We start from the raw sequence: 25280 nt of genomic DNA, 5'->3' as shown, positions 1-25280 counted from the left end.
AGGGTCACCAAACATCACCCAGTACATGTACCTGGCTGAGTGGAGATGCAAACCCTGCCGTACCAGGTTGTAATCTTGCACTCTAACCAATATGCCACAACCAGGTAAAGGTAAAGGACCCCTGGACAGTTAAGTCCAGTCAAAGGCGACTAGGGGGTTGTGGCGCTCAACTAGCTTTCAGGCCGAGGGAGCTGGTGTTTGTCCACAGACAGCTTTCTGGGTCATGTGGACATCAGGACTAAACCGCTTCTGGCACAACGGGACACCGTGACGGAAACCAGAGCACACGGAAACGCCGTTTACCTTCCCACCACACAGGTACCTGTTTATCTACTTGCGCTGGCGTGCTTTCGAACTGCTAAGTTGGCAGGAGCTGGGACAGAGCTCACTCACTCCATTGCGGGGATTCGAACCAACGACCTTTTGATCGGCAAGCCCAAGGGGCTCAGTGGTTTAGACCGCAACGCCACTCGTGTCCCTCACACTAGTTCCATGAGACACATAATAAAGAAGTCTAAGTGGGTTTTGTTTTGCGATGCATCACGTCTCTTGCCAGAATTGCTTCTTTTACATAAATAATATGCTGAAGGAGTTGGCAGGTGCAACAGAATATCTCAGCCCTTTAACGATCCAGCAGGTTGCACTCAGACAGATGTGGCATCCTATCAGTGACTACATCACCTTGCTATAAAGCAGTCTCAGCTGCTGAAGGGCCTTTCTGAGGCAACCTGGACTCAGCTGCTGGAGTGCTGTCCGTGGTGCTGAACTCCCACCTTGACCTCCCTCCAAGGTTTTCTCCTTGCCTTAAAGGTAAAGGGACCCCTGACCATTAAGTCCAGTCGTGGCCGACTCTGGGGTTGCGGCGCTCATCTCGCTTTACTGGCCGAGGGAGCCGGCATTCAGCTTCCGAGTCATGTGGCCAGCAGGACTAAGCCGCTTCTGGCGAACCAGAGCAGCGCACGGAAACGCCGTTTATCTTCCTGCCGGAGCGGTACCTATTTATCTACTTGCACTTTGACGTGCTTTCGAACTTCTAGGTTGGCAGGAGCAGGGACTGAGCAACAGGAGCTCACCCCCTGGCGGGGATTCGAACCCCAACCTTCTGATCGGCAAGCCCTAGGGTCTGTGGTTTAACCCACAGCACCACCCGCGTCCCGACGCTGAGCCCTGCTCAAAGCAGCCTTACCGCTGCTGCCCTTGCTTGTCCCAGCGACCCTTCCCAATGGTGTCCCTCTACGGATCATGGGTGCAGTTCTAGGGCTGGTGTGCTTTTTCACCCTTTCAAGGGAGGCGTCCAGGGTACAAGGGCGGTGGTTTGGGGGGTCCAGGGGCTCTGAGACTTTCTGCAAACCCACCTCCCACTGGCTTCTAGCCCTTCCACCTTCAGAGCTGATGACAGAGCAAAAGTTGTGGCAACCTTCTACCACCTCATCAGATGGAGACCCTCAGGCACCCTGCCAGGAAGAATTGACTTGCTTCCAAAGTTACCCATCAAATCTTAATAATAATAATAATTTTTATTTATACCCCGCCCTCCCCAGCCAAGGCCGGCCTCAGGGCGGCTAACAAGCAATAATAAAAAACAAGTTGAATGAATACAACTTAAAAACAAGATTAAAATACACCATTAAAACATTAAAATATTAAAATGCAGCCTCATCACAGGAGGAGAAAGGGAAAAGAAAGAGGGGGAGGGAATCAAATTGGCTCCAAGCCAAAGGCCAGGCGGAACAACTCTGTCTTACAGGCCCTGTGGAAAGAAATCAGATCCCGCAGGGCCCTGGTCTCATGAGACAGAGCGTTCCACCAGGCTGGGGCCAGTGTTGAAAAGGCCCTGGCTCTGGTTGAATCTCATCTAACTTCCTTAGGACCCGGGACCTCTAGGGTGTTGCTATTTATGGACCTTAAGGTCCTCCGTGGGGCAGACTGGGAGAGGCGGTCCCGTAGGTATGAGGGATTTTGGACTAGCATTGCATCCTGGGAAGGGACGTGGGGTGGACCTTAACAGCGGTGATAGCAGCATGTCCTTATCAGCCCTCTGAAGAATCTGAACAATTCCCTTCCAATAACTTTGGGCTTTTTATATAGCCATATATGAAAATCAGATGCAGCAGAGCTCTAACATTAACCTATTCATTTGGCTTAATTTGAAAGGAGTTAAATACCAATTATGTAAACCTGCAGAACAATTTTTCCTCAAAGGGGTAGAGATGGAGAGGTTTAAGCTCATTTGCAAAAATAGCTTCTCTTATACTGGCGGTAATCACCATCCTACAATAACAATTCCAATTCGCTTTCAAACCTTGGATTTTTAACCACCACCTCCCCATTTCTATCATTAAACCCCGATATATATTTAGTTAATTATCTTTTAGTGCTCTGTAACTATGAAATTATTTTTTTAAAGCAAGTTAGTTGTCTATTCACTTTGCTTCTGCTATAATTTAACAAACAACTTAATTGAAAATATTCGAACCATTGAATTCAATTATCATGGAATCTTTTACCAATTTCTGTATACTGAAGAAATGAGACTAGGGTTCGAATCCCCCGCTTGGCCATGGAACTCACTGGGGGTTAAATGAGGAGGGGGAAGAACTGTGTACAGCACCTTGAATTTCTTGGAGAAAAAAGGTAGGATATAATAAATGCAAGAAATAATAATAATAATAATAATAATAATAATAATAATAATAATAATAATAATAAAATTTTATTTATATCCCGCCCTCCCCGGCCGAAGCTGGGCTCAGGGTGGCTAACAACAATAAAATAATATAACATTCTAAAATCATTTCATTAAAAAATTACTTCAAATCAAATTGATGGCAACCATTGGGCTAGAGTTCTGTGAAGATTGCCAAAGGAGGGAGTCAGTCTGTGCCCTGGCCAAAGGCCTGGTGGAACAGCTCTGTCTTGCAGGCCCTGCGGAAAGATGTCAAGTCCCGCAGGGTCTTAGTCTCTTGTGGCAGAGCATTCCACCAGATCAGAGCCACAGCCGAAAAGGCCCTGGCTCTGGTTGAGGCCAGCCTAACCTCTCTGTGGCCTGGGACCTTCAAGACGTTTTTGTTTGAAGACCGTAAGTTCCTCTGTGGGACATACAGTGGTGCCTCGCAAGACGAAATTAATTCGTTCCGTGAGGCTCTTCGTATAGCGGTTTTTTCGTCCTGCGAAGCAAGCCCATTGACAGCTTAGCGGATTAGCGCTATTAGCGGTTTAGCGGCTTTTAGCGATCAGCTGTTAAGCGGCTTATCAGCGGATCAGCTGATAAGCAGCTTAGCGGCTTAGGAAAAGGGGGGGAAAGGGGGAAAAACCCGAAGGAACTCGCAAGACTTTTTCGTCTTGCGAAGCAAACCCATAGGGAAATTCGTTTTGCGAAGCGCCTCCAAAACGGAAAACCCTTTCGTCTAGAAGGTTTTCCATCTTGCAAGGCATTCGTCTTGCGGGGCACCACTGTACCAGGAGAGGCGGTCCTTGGCCGTATAGGGCTTTAACGGTTAAAACCAGCACCTTAAACCTGATCCTGTACTCCACCAGGAGCCAGTGCAGCTGGTATAGCACTGGGTGAATGTGATCTCGCAGCGAGGACCCCGTAAGGAGTCTCGCTGCAGCATTCTGCACCCGCTGGAGTTTCTGGGTCAGTCTCAAGTATTCCGCAGTAGCAAATCCGAAGCTTTGGGGAATGAACCAATAAGAAGCTCTCCTTTCGCTCCTGGCCAAAGGGAGCTAAGGTCACTTCAGAGTGACCAAGCGAAGTGATCTCCTGTCTGAAGCACGCAGGAGATTTCTGAAGCATTTCCCACCCACCCCTTAGTCAATAAACCAAATGGGAAACCCCATTGCTACTGGAGCGATAGTACCATATTCAGCCAGAACTGAACCTGCATATTATGATCTTTCAGGATCATAGTTATTATGTACTGCTATTACAATCACTCTGCTTTTCTGTACACTATCATTTAAAACCTATAGCTCACCGTTTTTTCCACGGGTTTACTGGAAGTGGATTTCGGGCTAAGAACACCGTACAATTCATAGAAACATAACAGGGCGAGATCCTGTTGTGTTCATTATTTTATTATCTTGGTTTATCATTTTTACTTATTAAATCTGCACGCCACCCTTCATTGAAAGGTCACGGTGCGGTTCTCAACGCGAAAATACAAAATGTAAACACAAAATACATAATAAAAACAAGAACGGAAAAAAACAGACCAATAACCCACCCCTTCCCACAAATGTTTGCTTCCTTGAGCAAAAAGATTGGATGGATTCCCTCCTTTTTTCTCTCCAAATAGCTCAATGGGGGCTCATTCAGTCTCAGCAACTACCCTGTGAGGTACCAGAGAATTTGAGCCTGTCCGTTGAGGGATATAAGAAGCCCCGAACACATATTTTTTAGATGTCCCTTTTACGATGAGGCGCGTAGAGAAACCATTGACCCCCTGCTGGTGAGGCTTGCTGACCTCCCGGTAAAGCAAAATTTGATCTTCTCCTGTTAGGCAAAGAACACAAGACAACCCAGATTGTGGCCAGATTCTGCGCACAGATCTGTAGGCACAGACCACCACCACCCCGATTCAATCTAGTTTGTTAGGAAAATTCCCTAACTCAGATCCACGGGCGACTCTGAGTCATTTCTCTAAGGTTGTCTATCTTAAAGTTTTTATGCTCTTGGGGACGCGGGGGGTGCTGTGGGTTAAACCACAGAGCCTAGGACTTGCCAATCAGAAGGTCAGCGGTTCGAATCCCCGCAATGACGGGGTGAGCTCCCGTTGCTCGGTCCCTGCTCCTGCCCACCTAGCAGTTCAAAAGCATGTCAAAGTGCAAGTAGATAAATAGGTACCGCTCCAGCGGGAAGGTAAACGGCGTTTCCGTGTGCTGCTCTGGTTCGCCAGAAGCGGCTTAGTCCTGCTGGCCACATGACCTGGAAGCTGTACGCCGGCTCCCTTGGCCAGTAAAGCGAGATGAGCGCCGCAACCCCAGAGTCGGCCATGACTGGACCTAATGGTCAGGGGTCTCTTTACCTTTACTTTATGCCTATGGCATTTTTAAACTTAAAATCCATTGTTGTATATTGTTTTAAATGTTTGTTTTGCTGTTGGGATTGTAGATCCATTTGTGTTTCACAAGCTGGTCTCTGACAGTAATAAATTTCATCTTCAACAACCCTGTGAGGTAGGTTAGGCTGAGAGGCGGTGACTGGCCCGCAAGGTCCTCCAGTGATCTTCAGGACCAAGACAGCATTTGTCCTAGCCTCCCAGGTCCTAGTCCGTTGCTCTAACCCATGGGTAGGCAAACTAAGGCCCGGGGGCCAGATCTGGCCCAATTGCCTTCTCAATCTGGCCTACGGATGGTCCAGGAATCAGCGTGTTTTTACACGAGTAGAATGTGCCCTTTGATTTAAAATGCATCTCTGGGTTATTTGTGGGGCATAGGAATTCGTTCATTTCCCCCCAAAAAAACATATAGTCCGGCCCCCTGCTGAAAAAGTTTGCTGACCCCTGCTCTAACCGCTCCACCACACTGCCTCTCACTAGGCGCTTCCACCAGCAACAACAGAACCTCTGGTTTCAGGGCTCCAGCTCCTGTGTCCAAACTCCCTAATCTGCTCCAGACGTCTGAGACGGATTTGAGGGGTTCGTGGTGCGCTGGAGGTGAGAAAGAAGCCCTGTTGAACAAAGGGGTGCTTGCTCATTCTACACCCCGGATTTCGCCCACCTGCTATAAAACGAGCAAAGGTCAACCATCCGAAAACATTGATCACGGTGGAGCACTCAGAGGAGGGAAGGTGAAAGAGCAATTAGCTAAAAGCCTCCTGGAACAGATGAGGTTTGGCCAAACGCCCGCAAGAATAAGTGATCGGGCCTCTGGAGGGTCGTTAATCATGGCAACCAGAGAGGCCTAATGATAAATGGGGGCTGTTTGGGCTGGTGGGAGTCATAGGCCAAGACAGCTAGAGGGCACCAGGTTGGGTTTGTCAAGAAAGGTGCGGCCGCTCAGTGGCCTCAGTCCAGTATACCTGAAGGAGCGTCTCCACCCCCATCGTCCAGCCTGGACACTGAGGTCCAGCTCCGAGGGCCTTCTGGCGGTTCCCTCCCTGCGAGAAGCCAAGTCACAGGGAACCAGACAGAGGGCCTTCTCGGTAGTGGCGCCCGTCCTGTGGAACGCCCTCCCATCAGATGTCAAAGAGAAAAACAACTGCCAGACTTTTAGAAGACATCTGAAGGCAGCCCTGTTTAGGGAAGCTCTTAATGTTTAATAGATTATTGTACAGTGGTACCTCGGGTTACATACGCTTCAGGTTACAGACTCCGCTAACCCAGAAATAGTACCTTGGGTTAAGAACTTTGCTTAAGGATGAGACCAGAAATCGTGCTCCGGCAGCACAGCAGCAGCAGGAGGCCCCATTAGCTAAAGTGGTGCTTCAGGTTAGTAACAGTTTCAGGTTAAGAACGGACCTCGGAAACAAATTAAGTACTTAACCCGAGGTACCACTGTATTTTAATATTCTGTTGAAAGCTGCCCAGAGTGGCTGGGGAAACCCAGCCAGACAGGTGGGGTATAAATAAATTATTGTTGTTGTTATTATTATTATTATTATTATTACTACTACTACTATTGCACTTCCCAAGTCCAGTCCCCCAATTGCATCTCTAGGCAGCGGAAGACTTCCACCAGTTTCAACAGGTATACTCTGAGGAAGGTGGTGCTGTGATCTAAACCACTGAGCCTCTTGGGCTTGCCAGTCAGAAGGTCAGCAGTTCGAATCCCTGCCATGGGGTGAGCTCCCGTTGCCTTCCTTCTGGGGCGTCCCAGGAGTTGGAAAAAATGCCGGGCACTGATAGGACCTGCCGTTAGAGGGTGCGGCGGCTGCCTTTCCCATTCCTCTCTCCCCTCCCACGTCGAAGTTGTCCTGGGATGACAGAGTACCCGGGGGATTCTGGGAAAACAAAATGGCGGCCAACACCAGGGGTGGCAAGCCACCGAAACTGGTTTCGGGGCCTCTGCTGCAAGCCGTAGCAACCAAAGGAGAGAGGAGAAACCTCTGGAAAACGTGGAAAACAACATTCACATGAATGAACGGGTAATGAAATGAATGTTGTTTTAACGAATGAATAATGCAATGTTCACATTGAATAGTGGGAATGAAGGGGCTAATAGCAAACGTTGCACTCTGGTCTTTTCCGAAGGCCAGCTGTTATGTACGGAGTTGAATAGGATCCAAAATGCAGCAGTCTGATTGGCCCTAGAACAATAGGATTCAGAATGCAGCAGTCTGATTGGTCCTAGAACAATAGGATCCAGAATGCAGCAGTCTGATTGGCCCTAGAACGATAGGATCCAGAATGCAGCAGTCTGATTGGTCCTAGAACAATAGGACCCAGAATGCAGCAGTCTGATTGGTCCTAGAACAATAGGATCCAGAATGCAGCAGTCGGATTGGTCCTAGAACAATAGGATCCAGAATGCAGCAGTCTGGTTGGTCCTAGAACAATAGGATCCAGAATGCAGCAGTCTGATTGGCCCCTAGAACAATAGGATCCAGAATGCAGCAGTCTGATTGGTCCTAGAACAATAGGATCCAGAATGCAGCAGTCTGATTGACCCCTAGAACAATAGGATCCAGAATGCAGCAGTCTGATTGGTCCTAGAACAATAGGATCCAGAATGCAGCAGTCTGATTGGTCCCTAGAACAATAGGACCCAGAATGCAGCAGTCTGATTGGTCCTAGAACAATAGGATCCAGAATGCAGCAGTCTGATTGGTCCTAGAACAATAGGACCCAGAATGCAGCAGTCTGATTGGTCCTAGAACAATAGGATCCAGAATGCAGCAGTCTGATTGGTCCTAGAACAATAGGATCCAGAATGCAGCAGTCTGGTTGGTCCTAGAACAATAGGATCCAGAATGCAGCAGTCTGGTTGGTCCTAGAACAATAGGATCCAGAATGCAGCAGTCCACAGGAGCCACCCAATCCAGCTCCAGGTGGAAGTGAATCCGCAACCTGATTGGCCTATAGGTGAATCCCGGAATTAGCCAATCACGTGGGGCCCATTGCGTAAATAATGTATATAAAGCAGACATCCTGGGGGAACTTCCATTCCTCCTCACCACTATGAGCTGAATAAAGAGCATGGAATCCGCTCTCCACTCCGAGTATATATTCAACTCAGTACGTAACACCAGCGAAGAGCTTCCTCTGCCAGGACAGAGATGGATCTCCCTTTCCTCCTTCAGCTACACCTCCCCTTGGAGGCCTATTGTTCCTGTTCAGGGTTGCCAGGCCTGGAGCATCCCAGACGCTGAGATTTCAGGGCTGGGCCTAAGACCCAGGGGTTGATTTCATTCATGCCCCTCTCCTCTCGAGCCACTTCTTTTTCTTCCTTTGATCCCTGGAGACGGATGTTAATTGGGAGAGGGGAGCAGGTCAGACCCTCATCCTCGAGAGCCTATGCCCGGCATAGGCAAACTCAGGCCTCCAAATGTTTTGGGACTACAACTCCCATTATCCCTAGCGAACAGGACCAGTGGTCAGGGATGATGGGAGTTGTAGTCCCAAAACATCTGGAGGGCCGAGTTTGCCTATGCGTCCTCGAGAGTCTATGCAATCATGAAGGTGACCCGGAAACTACAACTAATCCAGAACGCGGCAGCTAGACTGGGGACTGGGAGCAGCCGCCGAAACCACATAACACCGGTCCTGAAAGACCTACATTGGCTCCCAGGACGTTTCCGAGCACAATTCAAAGTGTTGGTGCTGACCTTTAAAGCCCTAAATGGCCTTGGCCCAGTAGACCTGAAGGAGCATCTCCACCCCCATCGTTCTACCCGGACACTGAGGTCCAGCACCGAGGGCCTCCCGACAAGAAGTGAGGTTACAGGGAACCAGGCAGAGGGCCCTCCCACCAGATGTCAAAGAGAACAACAACTACCAGACTTTTAGAAGACATCTGAAGGCAGCCCTGTTTAGGGAAGCTTTTCATGTTTGGTATATTACAGTATTTTAATATTTTTCTGGAAGCCGCCCAGAGTGGCTGGGGAAGCCCAGCCAGATGGGCGGGGTATAAATATATTATTATTATTATTATTATTATTATTATTATTATTATTATGCATGCCCATTCCTACAGTCCTTTCGGCGTAGTTTTGCTTTGGAAAAGCGTGATGCGGCTACGGTCGTCCTGCGTTTCGTCCGGCCCAGATGTGAGGGCCGGTGCCTCTTCCCTGACTGCTCCCACGGTTTCACACACACACACACACACACACACACACACACAAAGCTTTCGAACCCCCACCTTACCGTATCACCCCCCGAAGCGAAGGAGATGGATTGCATGTGGTGGTTCGCGATGATCTGCGATGGAAAGAGACAGGCAGAGGTCGGAGGGAGGGAGAGGCGTTGAGAAGAGCTTGACAGACACGGAGGACAAAGAAGGTCATGGAGATGACTTAGCCATCGCTCAGCGACTCGGTCGATGGAGCAATTGGAGAGAGAGGGGGGGACTGAGCCGATCAATCCGCACTCGAGTCTCTCAGGGGCAATGCCTTCCTCGCAAACATTGGGGTCGCCTAGGCCTCTTTCGGCACAGAACGGGGGACAGGACAACCTTGGGGCGGCGTGATACCCCCCTAAAGGATTGGCGAGGTCTTCTCAGGGAGCGCCACTGCAACGGCAGCCTGCGCCACAGAGATAGCCTGCCCTCTCTGATGTGATGGCACCCGGAAGAAGTGGACGTGTTCCATTTTGTCAGGGAACTGCCATGGGCTCAGGGGTGAGAGGGGGAAAGCTGGCTGGATTATAGATTACCCCCCCCCCCAAAGATCGTGGGAAGCAGCTTCTCCTCAGCGGAGGAGAGTAACCACGCCTCCAGTGGAGAGGAGCTATGGGCTCGGAGGAGACGAGGCGGTGCCAGGACACCTGGCCCGGGCAAAGTGGGGAGGAGAGAGGTACTCCGTTACCCACGCCCTCTCTGCGCAGTAGGCTTCCGCCCCGAGAGGGGAGGCACAGACTGGGCGTTAAGAAACTACTCTGCTGAGGAAGGTTTAAGGACAGCCGACTCACAGATTCTGCCAGTGAATGAGCCAGCCACGGGAGAGTGGCGCTCTGGACAGAGAAAGTTTATTTTGGCATCAAAAGCAAGGCTTCACAGCTGAAAAGGGAGGCATTTGCCTACGTGCTCTCAAGCAACCCCTTGGTACCCTAACAGCAATCTGTGTAATCCCTCTGGCTTTTCCCCTCTCGCCCCTGAGCCGATGGCATTTCCCTGACACATTTGGTTCCTCGTTCCCCCAGTCTCCAATTCAGCTCTCCACGTCAGTCTGAGATTTATATATATTTCTTAAAGCCCTCGTGGAACTCCACCAGCATTTTGGCACCCGGGCCTCTGAACAGAGGCGTTTCTGTAGGTCTGGGTTCTTCAAACTTGGAAGAGGACAACTCCCATAATCCCTGAACCATTGGCACGCACTTCAGGTTACAAACTCCGCTAACCTAGAAGAGTTCCCTCGAGTTGAGAACTTTGCCCCAGGATGAGAACGGAAATCATGTGCCGGCAGCACAACGGCGGAAAGAGGTCCCATTGCCTCTGGTTAAGAATAGTTTCAGGTTAAGAACGGACCTACGGAACGAATTACGTCCGTAACTAGAGGTACCACTGTATCTAAGGACGGCCATGTTCTTCTGGAAAGTGGCAATTCCATAAATGCAAACGAAATTAAATTCCCACCCTCCACAACCTTACTTGGGCCAGCTTTGGTGACCATGGTCAGGGGCCAACACAGGCCAAGCCGTTGCCCTCCAATGACTCAAACTACAACTCCCATCAGCCCCAGCTCACACTAGACCCAGCCAATCCAGGAGCTGATCTACACCTGGAGGGCGGGGCTTGATAACCTGTGCTCCTCCATTCCTGGGCAGCTCACTTCGGTAGGGTGGAAGTAGCTGCCCATTGGACTGCCCATTCTCTCATCTTTCCCAATCTTAAACTTCAGTTCTCCACAGATTGAGGTTGAATCCTGAAAAGACAGAAGTACTGTTTTGGGGGGACAGGGGGCGGGCAGGTGTGGGGCACTCCCTGGTCCTGAATGGGGTCACTGTGCCCCTGAAGGACCAGGTGCGCAGCCTGGGAGTCATTCTGGACTCACAGCTTTCCATGGAGGTGCAGGTCAATTCTGTGTCCGGGGCGGCTGTCTACCAGCTCCACCTGGTACACAGGATGAGACCCTCCCTGCCCACAGACTGTCTTGCCAGAGTGGTGCATGCTCTAGTCATCTCCCGCTTGGACTACTGCAACACGCTCTACGTGGGGCTACCTTTGAAAGTGACACGGAAACTGCAATTAATTCAGAATGCGGCTGCCAGACTGGTGACTGGGAGTGGCCGCCGAGACCACATAACACTGGTTCTGAGAGAACTACATTGGCTCCCAGTACGTTTCCAAGTACAATTCAAAGTGTTGGTGCTGACCTTGAAAGCCCTAAACGGCCCAATATCCCTGAAGGAGCGTCTCCACCCCCATCATTCAGCCCGGACACTGAGGTCCAGCGCCAAGGGCCTTCTGGTGGTTCCCTCATTGCGAGAAGTGAGGTTACAGGGAACCAGACAGAGGGCCTTCTCGGTGGTGCCGCCCACCCTGTAGAACACCCTCCCTTCAGATGTGAAGGAAATAAGCAGCTATCTTATCTTTAAAAGACATCTGAAGGCAGCCCTGTTCAGGGAAGTTTTTAATATTTAACGCTGTATTGTTTTTAATACTTGATTGGGAGCCGCCCAGAGTGGCTGGGGAAACTCAGCCAGATTTGCGGAGTATAAATAATAAATTATTATTATTATTAGCAGTCATTTGCTAATTATATACACTTTAAAAACACCTTGAAAGTTCACAGGCGCTTTGGTGAGGATTTCCCCCAATGAACGTATTCCCCCCCCCTATGACGACTCTTCACATTTTTGCAAGCGCTTTCCCCTAATATAGCACAAACTTTCTATGCGATTTTCATTCTTATGCACCCCTTCCCCTAATTGACGCATTTTTGCTTGGTCGGAGAACTTCACTGCAAAATTCAAACCAGTACGGATTTCGAGGGACGACTGGTTCTTGTATTCTTTCGGAAAGAATGGATTCGATAGATTTGGCTTTAAATGCAAACTAAGTTGAATTTCTTCCCCCAGTCCCAGCTGGGCCTGAGGTTCCTGGTTCACGGGCAGACAGCGTCCCTGATGGGGGTTGCCATCAGATTATCTCCTCTTCCTGTGAATTTGGGCTGACACCCCACCCTTCCCAAAAAAGGCAGTGCTTTGAATATTTAAGAAAATACCAAGGTTGTTCTGTTTGATGTTTAAAATGTCGATTTCTTAATTTTGGGTTCAAAAAAACAGGGGTGGCCTTATTTTCACAAACAAGTTACTGTATTTTTTGCTCTATAATACTCACTTTTTCCCTCCTAAAAAGTAAGGGGAAATGTGTGTGCGTCTTATGGAGCGAATGCAGGCTGCGCAGCTATCCCAGAAGCCAGAACAGCAAGAGGGATTGCTGCTTTCACTGCGCAGCGATCCCTCTTGCTCTTCTGGCTTCTGAGATTCAGAATAATTTTTTTCTTATTTCCCTCCTCCAAAAACTAGGTGCGTCTTGTGGTCTGGTGTGTCTTATAGAGCGAAAAATACGGTACTCCTTGTTGAAAGGTGTTTTCCCCCAAAAAACGGCAATGAAACGGAAGTGTTTCATGCAATCAGCCTGTGGTGACATCATCACCTCAACACATGATCCTTGATTGACTAGATCAGGCATGTCCAAAGTCCATTTGTTATTTATTGGGGTCAAATCCTAAAAAAAAGGTCAATAACTTTGGTTGGCTCTCACACATTGTGGCACGTTTGCCTCCTAGGATGGGACATAAGGAAAGGGTTAAAATAGGTGTGATGTGATTGGCCAGTGAGAATGCAAGGGGGGAATAAAAGTTAGAGTGAGAGGTTTTGAAAGTCAGTTGAAGTTGAGGTTTGAGAGTTGAAGAAGGAAGAGGGAGGTTTAGGTGTGGGTTGGTAGAGTTGTATTGTGAGAGAGTGAGAGGAATTCTTAGGTGGAGTCAGATAGATACCGTATTTTTTGCTCTATAAGACTCCCTTTTCCCCTCCTAAAAAGTAAGGGGAAATGTGTGTGTGTCTTATGGAGCGAATGCAGGCTGCGCAGCTATCCCAGAAGCCAGAACAGCAAGAGGGATTGCTGCTTTCGCTGCGCAACGATCCCTCTTGCTGTTCTGGCTTCTGAGATTCAGAATATTTTTTTCTTGTTTTCCTCCTCCAAAAACTAGGCGCGTCTTGTGGTCTGGTGCATCTTATAGAGCGAAAAATACGGTAGTTGGAATAATCAGTTTGGAGTTGTTAGGAACTAAGAATAAGAAACTGACAAGAGAAAAATTAACTGAAACCATAAGCTTGTTCCTGGATTTGAAAATGATTATTTGTTTATGTTAACAACTGACTGGACTCCATGTGTCCTCGTGAGATACGGGGTGGTGGCAGCGGAAAAAGCAATTGCAGTGGTGGCACAGGGGCAATAGACCGTCAAACGTGCGCCACACACATGTTCACTTCATCAAATCTAACCCTCTCTGAACTAGACCAATCATGTGACCAGCTGACGAAGTATCGCCTTCTGTGACATCATCCGTTCAACGTGTGATCCCTGATTGGCTAGGACCACACATATGACTAGCCCAGGAAGCGTTGCCCTCACTCTAACTTAGCTTCGTTGACCCTCAGTGACATCACCCAATCATGGCAAGATCCCTGATTTTCTAGGAACACCCTGTGGCTGGTCCAGGAAGTGGACTTTTGGCTTCATTTGCCCACAGTGACATCACTATGTGTGCCCTGATTGGCAAGGATCATGCCTGGGTGGTGGACACCTCTCAGCACCAGCCGAGACAAGGGCCCTCAACTGGGAATATTGGAGTATTGAGGGGTATTCAGGGCTTACCTGTCGGGTTGTAGGGATCATGAGATTCAGCCCGTCGATGGAAATGTTGACCGCTATACTAATGCCAGCGAAACGGAGGTTGCTTTTGCCAAGAATTGAGAAGAGAGCTTTGTTAGGTGCCTGGGAGGAGAGAGGGAAGTGAGAGAGAGGGTTATGCCAAACAACTTGTGAAAACCCTCAATCCATTTCTCCATCACAGCTGTCCATGGAGGCACAGGTCAATTCTGTGTCCAGGGTGGCTGTCTACCAGCTCCATCTGGTACATAGGCTGAGACCCTCCCTGCCCATGGACTGTCTTGTCAGAGTGGCACATGCTCTGGTTATCTCCCGCTTAGACTATTGCCATCCGCTCAACGTGGGGCTACCTTGGAAGGCGACCTGGAAACTACAACTAATCCAGAATGCGGCAACTAGACTGGGGACTGGGAGCAGCCGCCGAAACCACATAACACCGGTCCTGAAAGACCTACATTGGCTCCCAGGACATTTCCGAGCACAATTCAAAGTGTTGGTGCTGACCTTTAAACCCCTAAAATGACTCAGTATCCCTGAAGAAGCATCTCCACCTCCATCGTCCAGCCTGGACACTGAGGTCCAGCTCCGAGGGCCTTCTGGCACTTCCATCCCTGTGAGATGTGAGGTTACAGAGAACCAGGCAGAGGGCCTTCTCAGTGATGGCACCTGCCCTGTGGAATGCCCTCCCATCAGATGACAAGGAAATAAACAACTACCTGACTTTTAGAAGACATCTGAAGGCAGCCCTGTTTAGGGAAGTTTTTAATGTTTGATGTTTTATCGTGTTTTTAATGTTCTGTTGGGAGCTGCCTAGAGTGGCTGGGGAAATCCGACCAGATGTGCAGGGTAGAAACAATATATTATTATTATTATTATTATTATTATTATTATTATTATTATTATTACACACAGGAGTCTTTCCCAGCTCTATCCAGAAATGCCATCGGTGACTGAGCCTGGGTCCTTCTACATGCAGATGTTCTGCCACTGAGCTGTGGTCCTGTCCAAAATTACTGTTTTATGCAATAATCTCATAGAGGGTGGGACAGGTATCAAACACACCTTCTTCTTCCATGTCCCTTTGACTCCCGGGACAGCTTCGTACAGTCTGTTGATGGCTTCCCTGGAAAAGGGGAAAAAACAATTCCAAAATATCAATGACAGATAATAAAGGGCTCAGTGTTAAAGCTAAAGAGGACCCCTGACCATTAGGTCCAGTTGTGGCCGACTCTGGGGTTGCGGCGCTCGTCTCGCTTTATTGGCCGAGGGAGCCGGCGTACAGCTTCCGGGTCATGTGGCCAGCAGGACGAAGCCTCTTCTGGTGAACCAGAGCAGCACACGGAAACGCCGTTTACCTTCCCGCCGGAATGGTACCTATTTATCTACTTGCACTTTGAGGTGCTTTTGAACTGCTAGGTCGGCAGGAGCAGGGACAGAGCAACAGGAGCTCACCCCGTCATTGCGGGGATTCGAACCGCCAACCTTCTGATCAGCAAGTCCTAGGCTCTGTGATTTAACCCACAGCGCCACCTGTGTCCCTTCTGCTCTCAAAGCTACCAGTTTGAATTTGACCAAACTGCGGGAGGCAGAGGAAGACAGGAGTGCCTGGTGTGCTCTGATCCAGGGGGTCATGAAGAGGCGGACACGACTAAACAACTAAACAACAACAAAATGAAGGCAATTGGCAACGAGAGAGGCAGACACCGTGTGTGTGTGTGTTGGAGCAGAGGTTTGGGGAGGGAGAGAAAAAATCCTACAGAGGAAAACCTCCCAGCAGTGTGGCATCTCCCAGAGTACCCCACAAACGCAGGAATCCCTATAGGAGCGATCCATTTCCAAGCAAACTTGCTCTCTTTGGTACTCCAAAGTCATTGGGGTCAGCAGGTGGGAAGGGGGCAGCGTCTCTTCAATAATGCATGGCCCTCCTGCCCCACTGCAGAGACGCCGTCCTTCTCCAGTTACCCACCATCGATCCGCACTTTGCACAGGCGAGAGAAGGGGGCTACCCCCTCGCCGTGGTTCCTCCTCCCTCCTCCTTCCTGTAGGGCTGATGCGTCAAGATCTCCCCAGGGCAGTTCTCCTCCCTGACATGAGCGTGTTCGGAAGATCCCAGCTGCTCCATCAAGGCAAAGACCATAGCTGTCAATGTTTCCCTTTTTTAAAGGGAAATTCCCTTATTCCAAATAGGATTCCTCGCAAGAAAAGGGAAAAGTTGACAGCTATGGCAAAGACCCATCTCAGGCTTCCCTTCCGCACTGGAGGTTTAAAGCAGAACCATCCCGCTTTAGGGACACGGGTGGCACTGTGGGTTAAACCACAGAGCCTAGGACTTGCCTATGAGAAGGTTGGCAGTTCAAATCCCTGCAACGATGGGGTGAGCTCCCATTGCTCGGTCCCTGCTCCTGTCCACCTAGCAGTTCGAAAGCACGTCAAAGTGCAAGTAGATAAATAGGTACCGCTCCGGCGGGAAGGTAAACACCGTTTCCGTGCACTGCTCTGGTTCGTCAGAAGTGGCTTAGTCCTGCCGGCCACATGACCCGGAAGCTGTACGCCGGCTCCCTCAGCCAGTAAAGCGAAATTAGCGCCGTAACCCCAGAGTTGTCTGTGACTGGACCTAATGGTCAGGAGTCCCTTTACCTTTTCCCGCTTTAACCCTCTGCGACCACACCAAATATTGAAAGCACCACTAAAAAGGTAAAGGTAAAGGACCCCTGGCAGTTAAGTCCAGTTGCGGATGACTCTGGTATTGCAGCACTCATTTCGCTTTACTGTTCGAGGGAGCCAGCGTTTGTCCACAGACAGTTTTTCCTGGTCATATGGCCAGTGAGACTAAGCTGCTTCTGGTGAAACCACAGCAGCACACGGAAACGCCATTTACCTTCCCGCTGGAGATGTACCTATCTATCTACTTGCACTTTGACATGCTTTGAACTGCTAGGTTGGCAGGAGCAGGGACTGAGCAACGGGAGCTCACCCCGTCATTGCGGGGATTCGAACCGCCGGCCTACTACGCCATGTTAAATAGTCATGTCCCCACTCCCAAATCCTGGGAGCTGCTGTTTGTTAAGGGTTCTGAGACACACACCCCATTCTCTCCTCCCTCCATGGAGCAATTTAATAGTATTGTTATTAGTAGTATTAGTATTAACTGAATGTATATACCACCCTTGCCGACATCACCTTGCCGACAAAGCTCCGTATAGTTAAAGCTATGGTTTCCCCAGTAGTGATGTACGGAAGCGAGAGCTGGACCATAAATAAGGCTGATGGCCAAAGAATGGATGCTTTTGAATTGTGGTGCTGGAGGAGACTCTTGAGAGTCCCATGGACTGCAAGAAGATCAAACCTCTCCATTCTTCAGGAAATCAGCCCTGAGTGCTCACTGGAAGGACAGATCCTGAAGGACAGATCCAAGACTTTGGCCACCTCATGAGAAGAGAAGGCTCCCTGGAGAAGACCCTGATGTTGGGAAAGATGGAGGGTGCAAGGAGAAGGGGACGACAGAGGACGAGATGGCTGGACAGTGTTCTCGAAGCTACCAGCATGAGTTTGACCAAACTGCGGGAGGCAGTGGAAGACAGGAGGGCCTGGCGTGCTCTGGTCCAGGGGGTCACGAAGAGTCAGACACGACTAAACGACTAAACAATATACCGCCCTATACCCTGTCATCTCTACCTGCCCTCCAGCCCACCCTGTCCTGCTCTCTGTGGCGTCTCCCCAAGGGTTTCATGACACTTACTTGGTAACTTGCGTCCTGGTGTTGAAATCTAGGGACCTCATCGACCGCAGGATCTCGATGCATCCCATGTACTGAAAAAGCAGAGAAGGGACATCAGCGAAGGTGGAGCAGTCAACTCTGACTTCTGCGACTCTCGCACTGCAGGGGGTTGCATTAAGTGGCCCTTAGGGTCCCTTAAGAGCACAAGAAGGACCTTCTGGATCACCCTGCCCAGTATCCTGGTCTCACAGTGGCTGACCAGTGTAACCAGAAAACAGGATTCGAATTCAAGACCAACGTGCTCGTCTCCTGTGGCTTTGGCAGGTGCCATTCCAAAGCACTGCTGCTTCAGCTATAAATATAACTAAATCCATCCCCTTTTAAAGTCATCCATGGCTGGCAGCCATTGCTGGCTCTTGTGGGAGTGAGTTCCACAGGTTAACTGTGCACTGTGTGAAGAAGGGCTTCTGTTTATCAATCCCGAATCTTCCACTTTCAGATCGTAATTCAGTAATACTTGAATTAAGAGGAGAGGGGGGAAAACACACTCCGTTTAGATGGAGATTTAATGAAGGATTTTTAGATAATCAAAATGTTTTACGAAAAGCAGAAAAAAAGACATGGGGGATGGTTTTGAATTAAATTTAAATCGAGAGATAGAAAGAAAGGCGGTTTGGGATGCTAAGGTAAAGGTAAAGGGAGCCCTGACCATTAGGTCCAGTCATGACCGACTCTGGGGTTGTGGCGCTCATCTCGCTTTACTGGCCGAGGGAGCGGCGTACAGCTTCCGGGTCATGTGGCCAGCAGGACTAAGCCGCTTCTGGCGAACCAGAGCAGCGCACGGAAACGCCGTTTACGTTCCCGCCGGAGCGATACCTATTTATCTACTTGTACTTGATGTGCTTTTGAACTGCTAGGTTGGCAGGAGCAGGGACCGAGCAACAGGAGCTCACCCCGTCACGGGGATTCGAACCGCTGACCTTCTGATCGGCAAGCCCTAGGCTCTGTGGTTTAACCCACAGCGCCACCCTCGTCCCTTTTGGGATGCTAGTAAATTGTATAGATTTCTATTCCTCTCTCTCTCTCTCTCTCTCTCTCTCTCTCTCTCTCTTCTCTCTCTCTCTCTCACACACACACACATTCCTTGACTGAAGAAGGGCATTGCAAAATTTGGAAATCTGCAAATTTCAGGCGATAGCCTTGGTTTGTTCCACATGAGAAGCATCCATCAGGTAGGTTTTCCTCAAACCACGGGTGGAATCAGAATTCTGTCGCATCCTTCCTTGTCTGCAGCTAAATTCTGCTACTGACAAAACCCATTGACCTTAACGGACATGACTAACTTAGGCCCATCAATTCCAATGAGTTTACTCTGAGAAAAATTCAGCTACACACACCTCGTTCCGCTTTCCTCTAATTTACTTCCCTTGGGACCTCCCCCAGCCCCAAAAGTCTATTTGCCTTAAGAGACTATTCTAGAAGAATAACAACCCACCATCTCCCTAATCTGAAACAAGGAAATATAATTTGAGAATAGGAATGGAAGGAGCCTTCCCTTTGGGCCTTCCCTGCTTCTCATTTTTGCATTCTTATTTTCAGTTCTTCAAACTTTGCAGCAATTTGTGGTTCATTTCTCGACTGGCGGGGGGGTGTAAGCCCTCGTGAAAATTCTACAGCGTTTCAGTGCGAATTCCTTCCGACGAACACATTTTTATATTATATGCATGCCTTTTTGCAAATCAGTTTTCCCCCCCCACACCCTTTATATATTGCATATTTGGGTGTTGCTTTCGTGAGTGTGAAAAGATGCCCAATTTGGCCAAACAAATGCAATTTTTTTCCGTTAATGAGGTTTGTGTCGCAAAATTCGTAGAAGTGCGAATTTTGAAGGATAGCTGTGTGTGGGTTCGCATGGTTTTCGGGAAAGTGAGGGTTTGACAGGAGCACAGAATCATTGCATTGTTGAATTGAAAGGGACCCCCAGCGGCCATCTAATCCGACCCCCAAATCACAGCTGAAGAATCACTGACAGATGGCCATCCAACCTCTGCTTAAAAACTTCCAGCACCTTCCGATGGAGTCTTGTTCCACTGTCAAACAGCTGTTATCCTCAGAAAATTCTTCCTAATGTTTAGCTGGAATCGCCTTTCTTGTAACTTGAAGCCATGGGTTCGAGTCCTACCCTCCAGAGCAGGAGAAAACCAGCTTGCTCCATCTTCCATGGAATAGCCCGTGGGTAGGCAAACTAAGGCCCGGGGGCCAGATCCAGACCAATCGCCTTCTGAATCCGATCCACGGACAGTCCGGGAATCAGCGTGTTTTTACATGAGTAGAATGTGTCCTTTGATTTAAAATGCATCTCTGGGTTATTTGTGGGGCCTGCCTGGTGTTTTTACATGAATAGAATGTGTGCTTTTATTTAAAATGCATCTCTGGGTTATTTGTGGGGCATAGAAATTCACTCTCCTTTTTTCAAAATATAATCCGCCCCCCCACAAGTTCTGAGGGACAGTGGTCCCACCTCCTGCTGAAAAAGTTTGCTGACCCCTGGAATAGCCCTTCAGATATTTGAAGATGGCTCTCACAATCACCTCTCAGTCTTCTCCTGGTTAAACGTACCTAGCTGTCTCATACAGTTTTACTGATTTGAATCTCTCCTCCATCCTTAAAGGTAAAGGGACCCCTGACCATTAGGTCCAGTCGTGGCCGACTCTGGGGTTGCGGCACTCATCTCGCTTTATTGGCCGACGGAGCCGGCGTACAGCTTCCGGGTCAGGTGGCCAGCATGACTAAGGCACTGCTGGCAAACCAGAGCAGCGTACATAAACGCTGTTTACCTTCCCACCAGAGTGGTACCTATTTATCTACTTGCACTTTGACGTGCTTTCGAACTGCTAGGTTGGCAGGAGCAGGGACCGAGCAACGGGAGCTCACCCCGTCGCAGGGATTCGAACCGCCGACCTTCTGATCGGCAAGTCCTAGGCTCTGTGGTTTAACCCACAGCGCCACCCATGTCCCTCCATCCTTACTCGAGTGTAAAGCCATCTGAACACACTGGGGGATCACATCCCATGTACACCAACAGCCGGCCTGCGACCCTCAGAACTGTTCTGTCCTCTTTTATTTCCATATGCCATTCATTTCTGACTTCTCAGCCAGCGGAGGTTCAGAACAACAGATGTTTCTCGAGAAACCCAGCTTAACAGGGAATGATTTATAATCATTTTCCAGGCAAGGAAGATTCCCTCCCCTCCCCACAAAAAAAGGCTTTGCTGCTGCAATTTGCCTGTCAAAATAAATGGCCCCTTAAACGAATTAAGAACAAGGGGTTAACGAAAGGCTTCCTCCTCCTCCCTCCTTCTCCCTCTTTTCCTTTTGTGACGTGTCTTTCCAGTTTTACGCTGGAGGGCAGAGATTGCCCTTTCCCTGATATCTGCAAGCAGCTTTCGGAGGTTTTCTTTCCTGGCTGAAGCGCTGGTTTAAAATAAAGAGGGAGCGCTTCAAGTAAGTGATGCCCATCTTCTAACTGAAATAAAGAAAGTGCTCTCTAGCTCTCTAGAAATAAAGAATTATTTGTTCCAAAGTATAGCTCCCAGTGCCAGGTTTCTGCGTCCTGTTTCCTGAAGATCAGCATTGTGATAATTATCTACAGCATTTATCTATCCCTCCATGGAGTTCATGGCGAAATAATAATAATAATAATAATAATAAAAATAATAATAATAATAATGTTTTTCCCATCCACTCACAACAACCCTGTGAGGTAGGTCAGGCTGCGAAGTTGCAGCTGACCCAGTCAGCTCCATCCCTGAGCGGGGATTCGAACTCGCGTCTCGCAAGGTGCCACACCAGTCCTAATTATCATTTAACGCCTATGCTTGTTCTTATGTTTATATATTTAAAGGACAGCCCCAAATCACTGGTGCTGCCGAAATGGGGAGGCGACTCTTTTTTTGAACTCCTTCCAGCCTTTGAGGGCATCAACAAACAGGCCGCTGTGAGTTCAAGTTGCTATTACATGTAAGTCGCTTAGAGGTCAGATCCTCTTTACACCCTTCGATCCTGCACTGAGTGGAGGGGACCAAAATATAAACCACAAAACCTACTCTGTCTTTTTGTCTCCCCTCCACCAACACACAAACCTCAACCCCCATCCGATTAATTCAAAACGGCGACTAAGAACAAGAGAGTTCGTCTGTACCCATTCCCTGGTACGTCATTCCGGTCTGTGCAATGGGTACATTTGCTGCTGGGCCCCAAAAAAAGTCAAACCAGTGATCGCCGTCCGATAGCTTATGAGCAAGAGGTCCTGGGGCTCAGGCTTGATTCGTTCTGAAAGCCTTACCCCGACTGAAAACATGCCGGGGCGCTCTCAAAATGCTCCACAGCACACAAAAGACCCATCGGGGCAGGAAACTACTATCGGGGATGGCCTCTGAGCACGTGCAGAGTGAACTCTTCACTTCACAGAGCAACTGCAACCAGTATGTCAGACCGGGTATCTGATTGGCAGGGCGTCCCCTGAGGTCCGCTACTTTTTTCACCATGCCCCCTAGAATCATAGAGTTGTTGAGCTGGGAGGGACCCCGGCGGTCATCTAGTCCAACCCCCTGAAATGCCCCCTGGGTGGGCTCAATCCAACCTTCTGGTTGACAGCCTCCACTGCGCCAAATTGCATGAATTAGTACTCCCAGCGCTTCCAGATTTCAGGCCATGGATGGGCTTGCGAGGTTTGTGCCTGTTGCAAAAAGTCCCCCCCCAAAAAAACTGTCCCCAAAACTATTGTCCCCCAAAACGCCCCCTCCTTGTGAAGGAAGCAGGGGGCCAACAGCCACTCACCCGAACGATGTAGGATGTTTGGCTTCCGGAAAAAGTTCACGAACCAGAACGCTCGCTTCTGGGTTTGCGGCGTTCGGGAGCCAAAACGTCTGGACCACAAGACGTTTGAGAAGCAAGGTACGGCTGTATTTGGGGAAATGATTGAGACCCAGCGGGCGCCATGATGTTCAGACCCTGATCTCTGACACTCTAACCACTGCACAGCACTGCTTCTTTTTAACCACGAGGAGGCCAGATGGCAGGTTATCCTGTTGGCATTTGGGGGCAAAGCGGACTAACTCTTCACGGCCCCCAGGGAGGGCTGTCAACTGGATTCGCCTCTGTTCCCCTCCCAAAATGACATAGCCCAACCTGCAAAAAGGACCCCCAAAAAACTGCCCCCAGACGTTGTCCCCCAAAATGACCCCCCCTTGCGAAAGAAGCAGGGGCCCGACGGCCACTCACCCGAACGATGTAGGAGACCCCCGGGCCCAGGATTCTCTCGTCCGGGTGCAGCCAGCCTTGGACTGGTTTGCTGATGAAGCTCCCTTTGCGACTCCATTCCTCCCCGGCCGGCCGACCCCCCTCGGCCCGTGGGGCCTTCCTCCCGCCGCCGACGGGGCCCCCCCTCAGCCGGCTCATCACCTGCAGGCTGCAGGGCGTGGCGCAGACGGGCTCGCAGGCACTGAGGACGGCGGCCAGGCCCGACGAGGGGGGCTGCGGGGTGCCCCGGACTTCTCTCCCCGCGGCCGAAATCTCCTTGCTGCTGCCGGAGGGGCTCCGGCTGAGAAACCCCGAAGGGCTGGAAAATTTCCAGTGGGGCATTTTAGGGATTAGCATGCAGAAGGTGGTGACGGCCTCTTGCTCCTCGCCCAGCGGCGGGGGGCAGGGGGGGTCCGCGGGGGCGGCCGAGGGGGGCGGCAAAGGGCCGGCGGCCGAGGCGACCTTGCCGCTCATGGCTGGTTTCTCCGACGGAGTCAGGGCGTCGTTCCAAAAACGGTCATACTTCGGCACTGCTAGCATCCCCGGCTCGTCTGGCTAAGTGGTTTTAGAGTGCTCCCGGTCGCTCTGTGCAGCGCGGCCGGGCGAACGCCGCCCCTGCCGCATGCCGCCCCCCCTCCGCCAACACAGGCCTCCAGCAGACATCCCTCTCCTACCCAACGCTTGGGAAGATCAGAGAACACACCATGACGTAATTCTCCCTGGCTACCATTTATTTATTTCTTTGCACACACACAAGCGCTGCAGAATTGGAGGCTGCTGCTGCTGCTGCTCCTCTCCCCAGCTGCCCAGACAAATTGGCAGAAAAATAAACTCGTTTTTCCTGCAGGCCCCAAGAAAAGAAGGGGTCGTTCCCCACCTTTTTAGAATTTTAGATTTTAGAATTTTATTGTCGTTAGCCGCCCTGAGCCCGGCTTCGGCTGGGGAGGGCGGGATATAAATAAAATTTATTATATTTTTATTTTTCATTATGGAAACCTTAAAGATTCAGGTGTGTTTGGGGTTTTTTTTACCTTAGGGGTTTCATATACAGTGGTACCTCGGGTTAAGTACTTGATTCGTTCCGGAGGTCTGTTCTTAACCTGAAACTGTTCTTAACCTGAAGCACCGCTTTAACTAATGGGGCCTCCCGCTGCTGCCGCACCGCCAGAGCACGATTTCTGTTCTCATCCTGAAGCAAAGTTCTTAACCCGAGGTACTATTTCTGGGTTAGCGGAGTCTGTAACCTGAAGCGTCTGTAACCTGAAGCGTATGTAACCCAACATACCACTGTAACCATATTTCTGCTTGGTTATCTAAAAGATGTTACAGCCGTACCTTGGTTCTCGAAAAGAATGCGTTCTGGAAGTCCATTCGGCTTCTAAAATGTTCGGAAACCAAATCGCAGCTTCTGATTGGCCACAGGAGCTTCCTGCGGCCAATAGGAAGCCGTGTCGGATGTTCGGCTTCCAAAAAAAAGTTCGCGAGCCATAACGCTCGCTTCCAATTTTGCGGCATTTTGGGAGCCAAAACGTCCGGATCACAAGGCGTTTGAGAAGCAAGGTACGGCTGTATTCAGGGAAATGATCGAGACCCAGCGAGCACCGTGACGTTCAAACCCTGCTCTCTGACGCTCTAACCGCTGCACGGCACTGCCTCTTTTTAAGCACGAGGAGGCCAAATGGCAGGTTATCCTGTTGCCATTTGGGGGCAAAGCGGACTAATTCTTCCCGGGCTCCGGGAGAGCTGTCACCAGGATTCGTCTCTGCCCCCCTCTCAAAATGACACAGCTCAACCTGGGCCCTTGAATAGAGTTTGCCGCCTCAATTACCTGGTGTCTTCTCGATGTTGTGGACCACAACTGCAATGAAAGAGAAAAAACAAGAGAATACCGTATTTTTCGCTCTATAAGACGCACCAGACCACCTAGTTTTTGGAGGAGGAAAACAAGGAAAAACATATTCTGAATCTCAGAAGCCAGAACAGCAAGAGGGATCGCTGCGCAGCGAAAGCAGCAATCCCTCTTGCTGTTCTGGCTTCTGGGATAGCTGCGCAGCCTGCATTCGCTCCATAAGACGCACACACATTTCCCCTTACTTTTTAGGAGGGAAAAAGTGAGTCTTATAGAGCAAAAAATACGGTAAATGTTGCCATCAGATAAAGATATTCACTATATTTGATTGTAGAGTTGCTGATTTGTCAGGCTTGCGATGGGAGTTGCCTTGAAAAATGGTGGTTCCTTTGTAGACAAAGATAAAATAAACTTCCG

General features: G+C 49.6%; 1 protein-coding gene and 1 long non-coding RNA gene across 2 annotated transcripts in view; one reads left to right on the top strand and one right to left on the bottom strand.

The window, feature by feature from the left end:
* The window catches only part of SHC2 (SHC adaptor protein 2), a 37482-nt gene extending 13860 nt beyond the window's left edge, over window positions 1–23622 (bottom strand). Inside the window, exons 1-5 of the mRNA XM_081895590.1 lie at window positions 22997–23622; window positions 17735–17805; window positions 15058–15118; window positions 13981–14100; window positions 9306–9359 (exon numbers count right to left, since the gene is read on the bottom strand). Of these exons, the coding sequence (XP_081751716.1) occupies window positions 9306–9359; window positions 13981–14100; window positions 15058–15118; window positions 17735–17805; window positions 22997–23554 (864 nt within the window). The 5' untranslated portion in view covers window positions 23555–23622. The remainder of the gene's footprint in view (window positions 1–9305; window positions 9360–13980; window positions 14101–15057; window positions 15119–17734; window positions 17806–22996) is intronic.
* LOC309361047 overlaps window positions 1–25280 on the top strand; it is a 190604-nt gene that overhangs the window by 99214 nt on the left and 66110 nt on the right. The window lies entirely within an intron of this gene.

The sequence above is a fragment of the Podarcis melisellensis genome, assembly GCF_964234715.1.
Source record: "Podarcis melisellensis genome assembly, chromosome: 18".
NCBI classification, from domain to species: domain Eukaryota; kingdom Metazoa; phylum Chordata; class Lepidosauria; order Squamata; family Lacertidae; genus Podarcis; species Podarcis melisellensis.
Note: the sequence above shows the minus strand (reverse complement) of the source record. Positions and strands in the feature narration are given on the sequence as shown.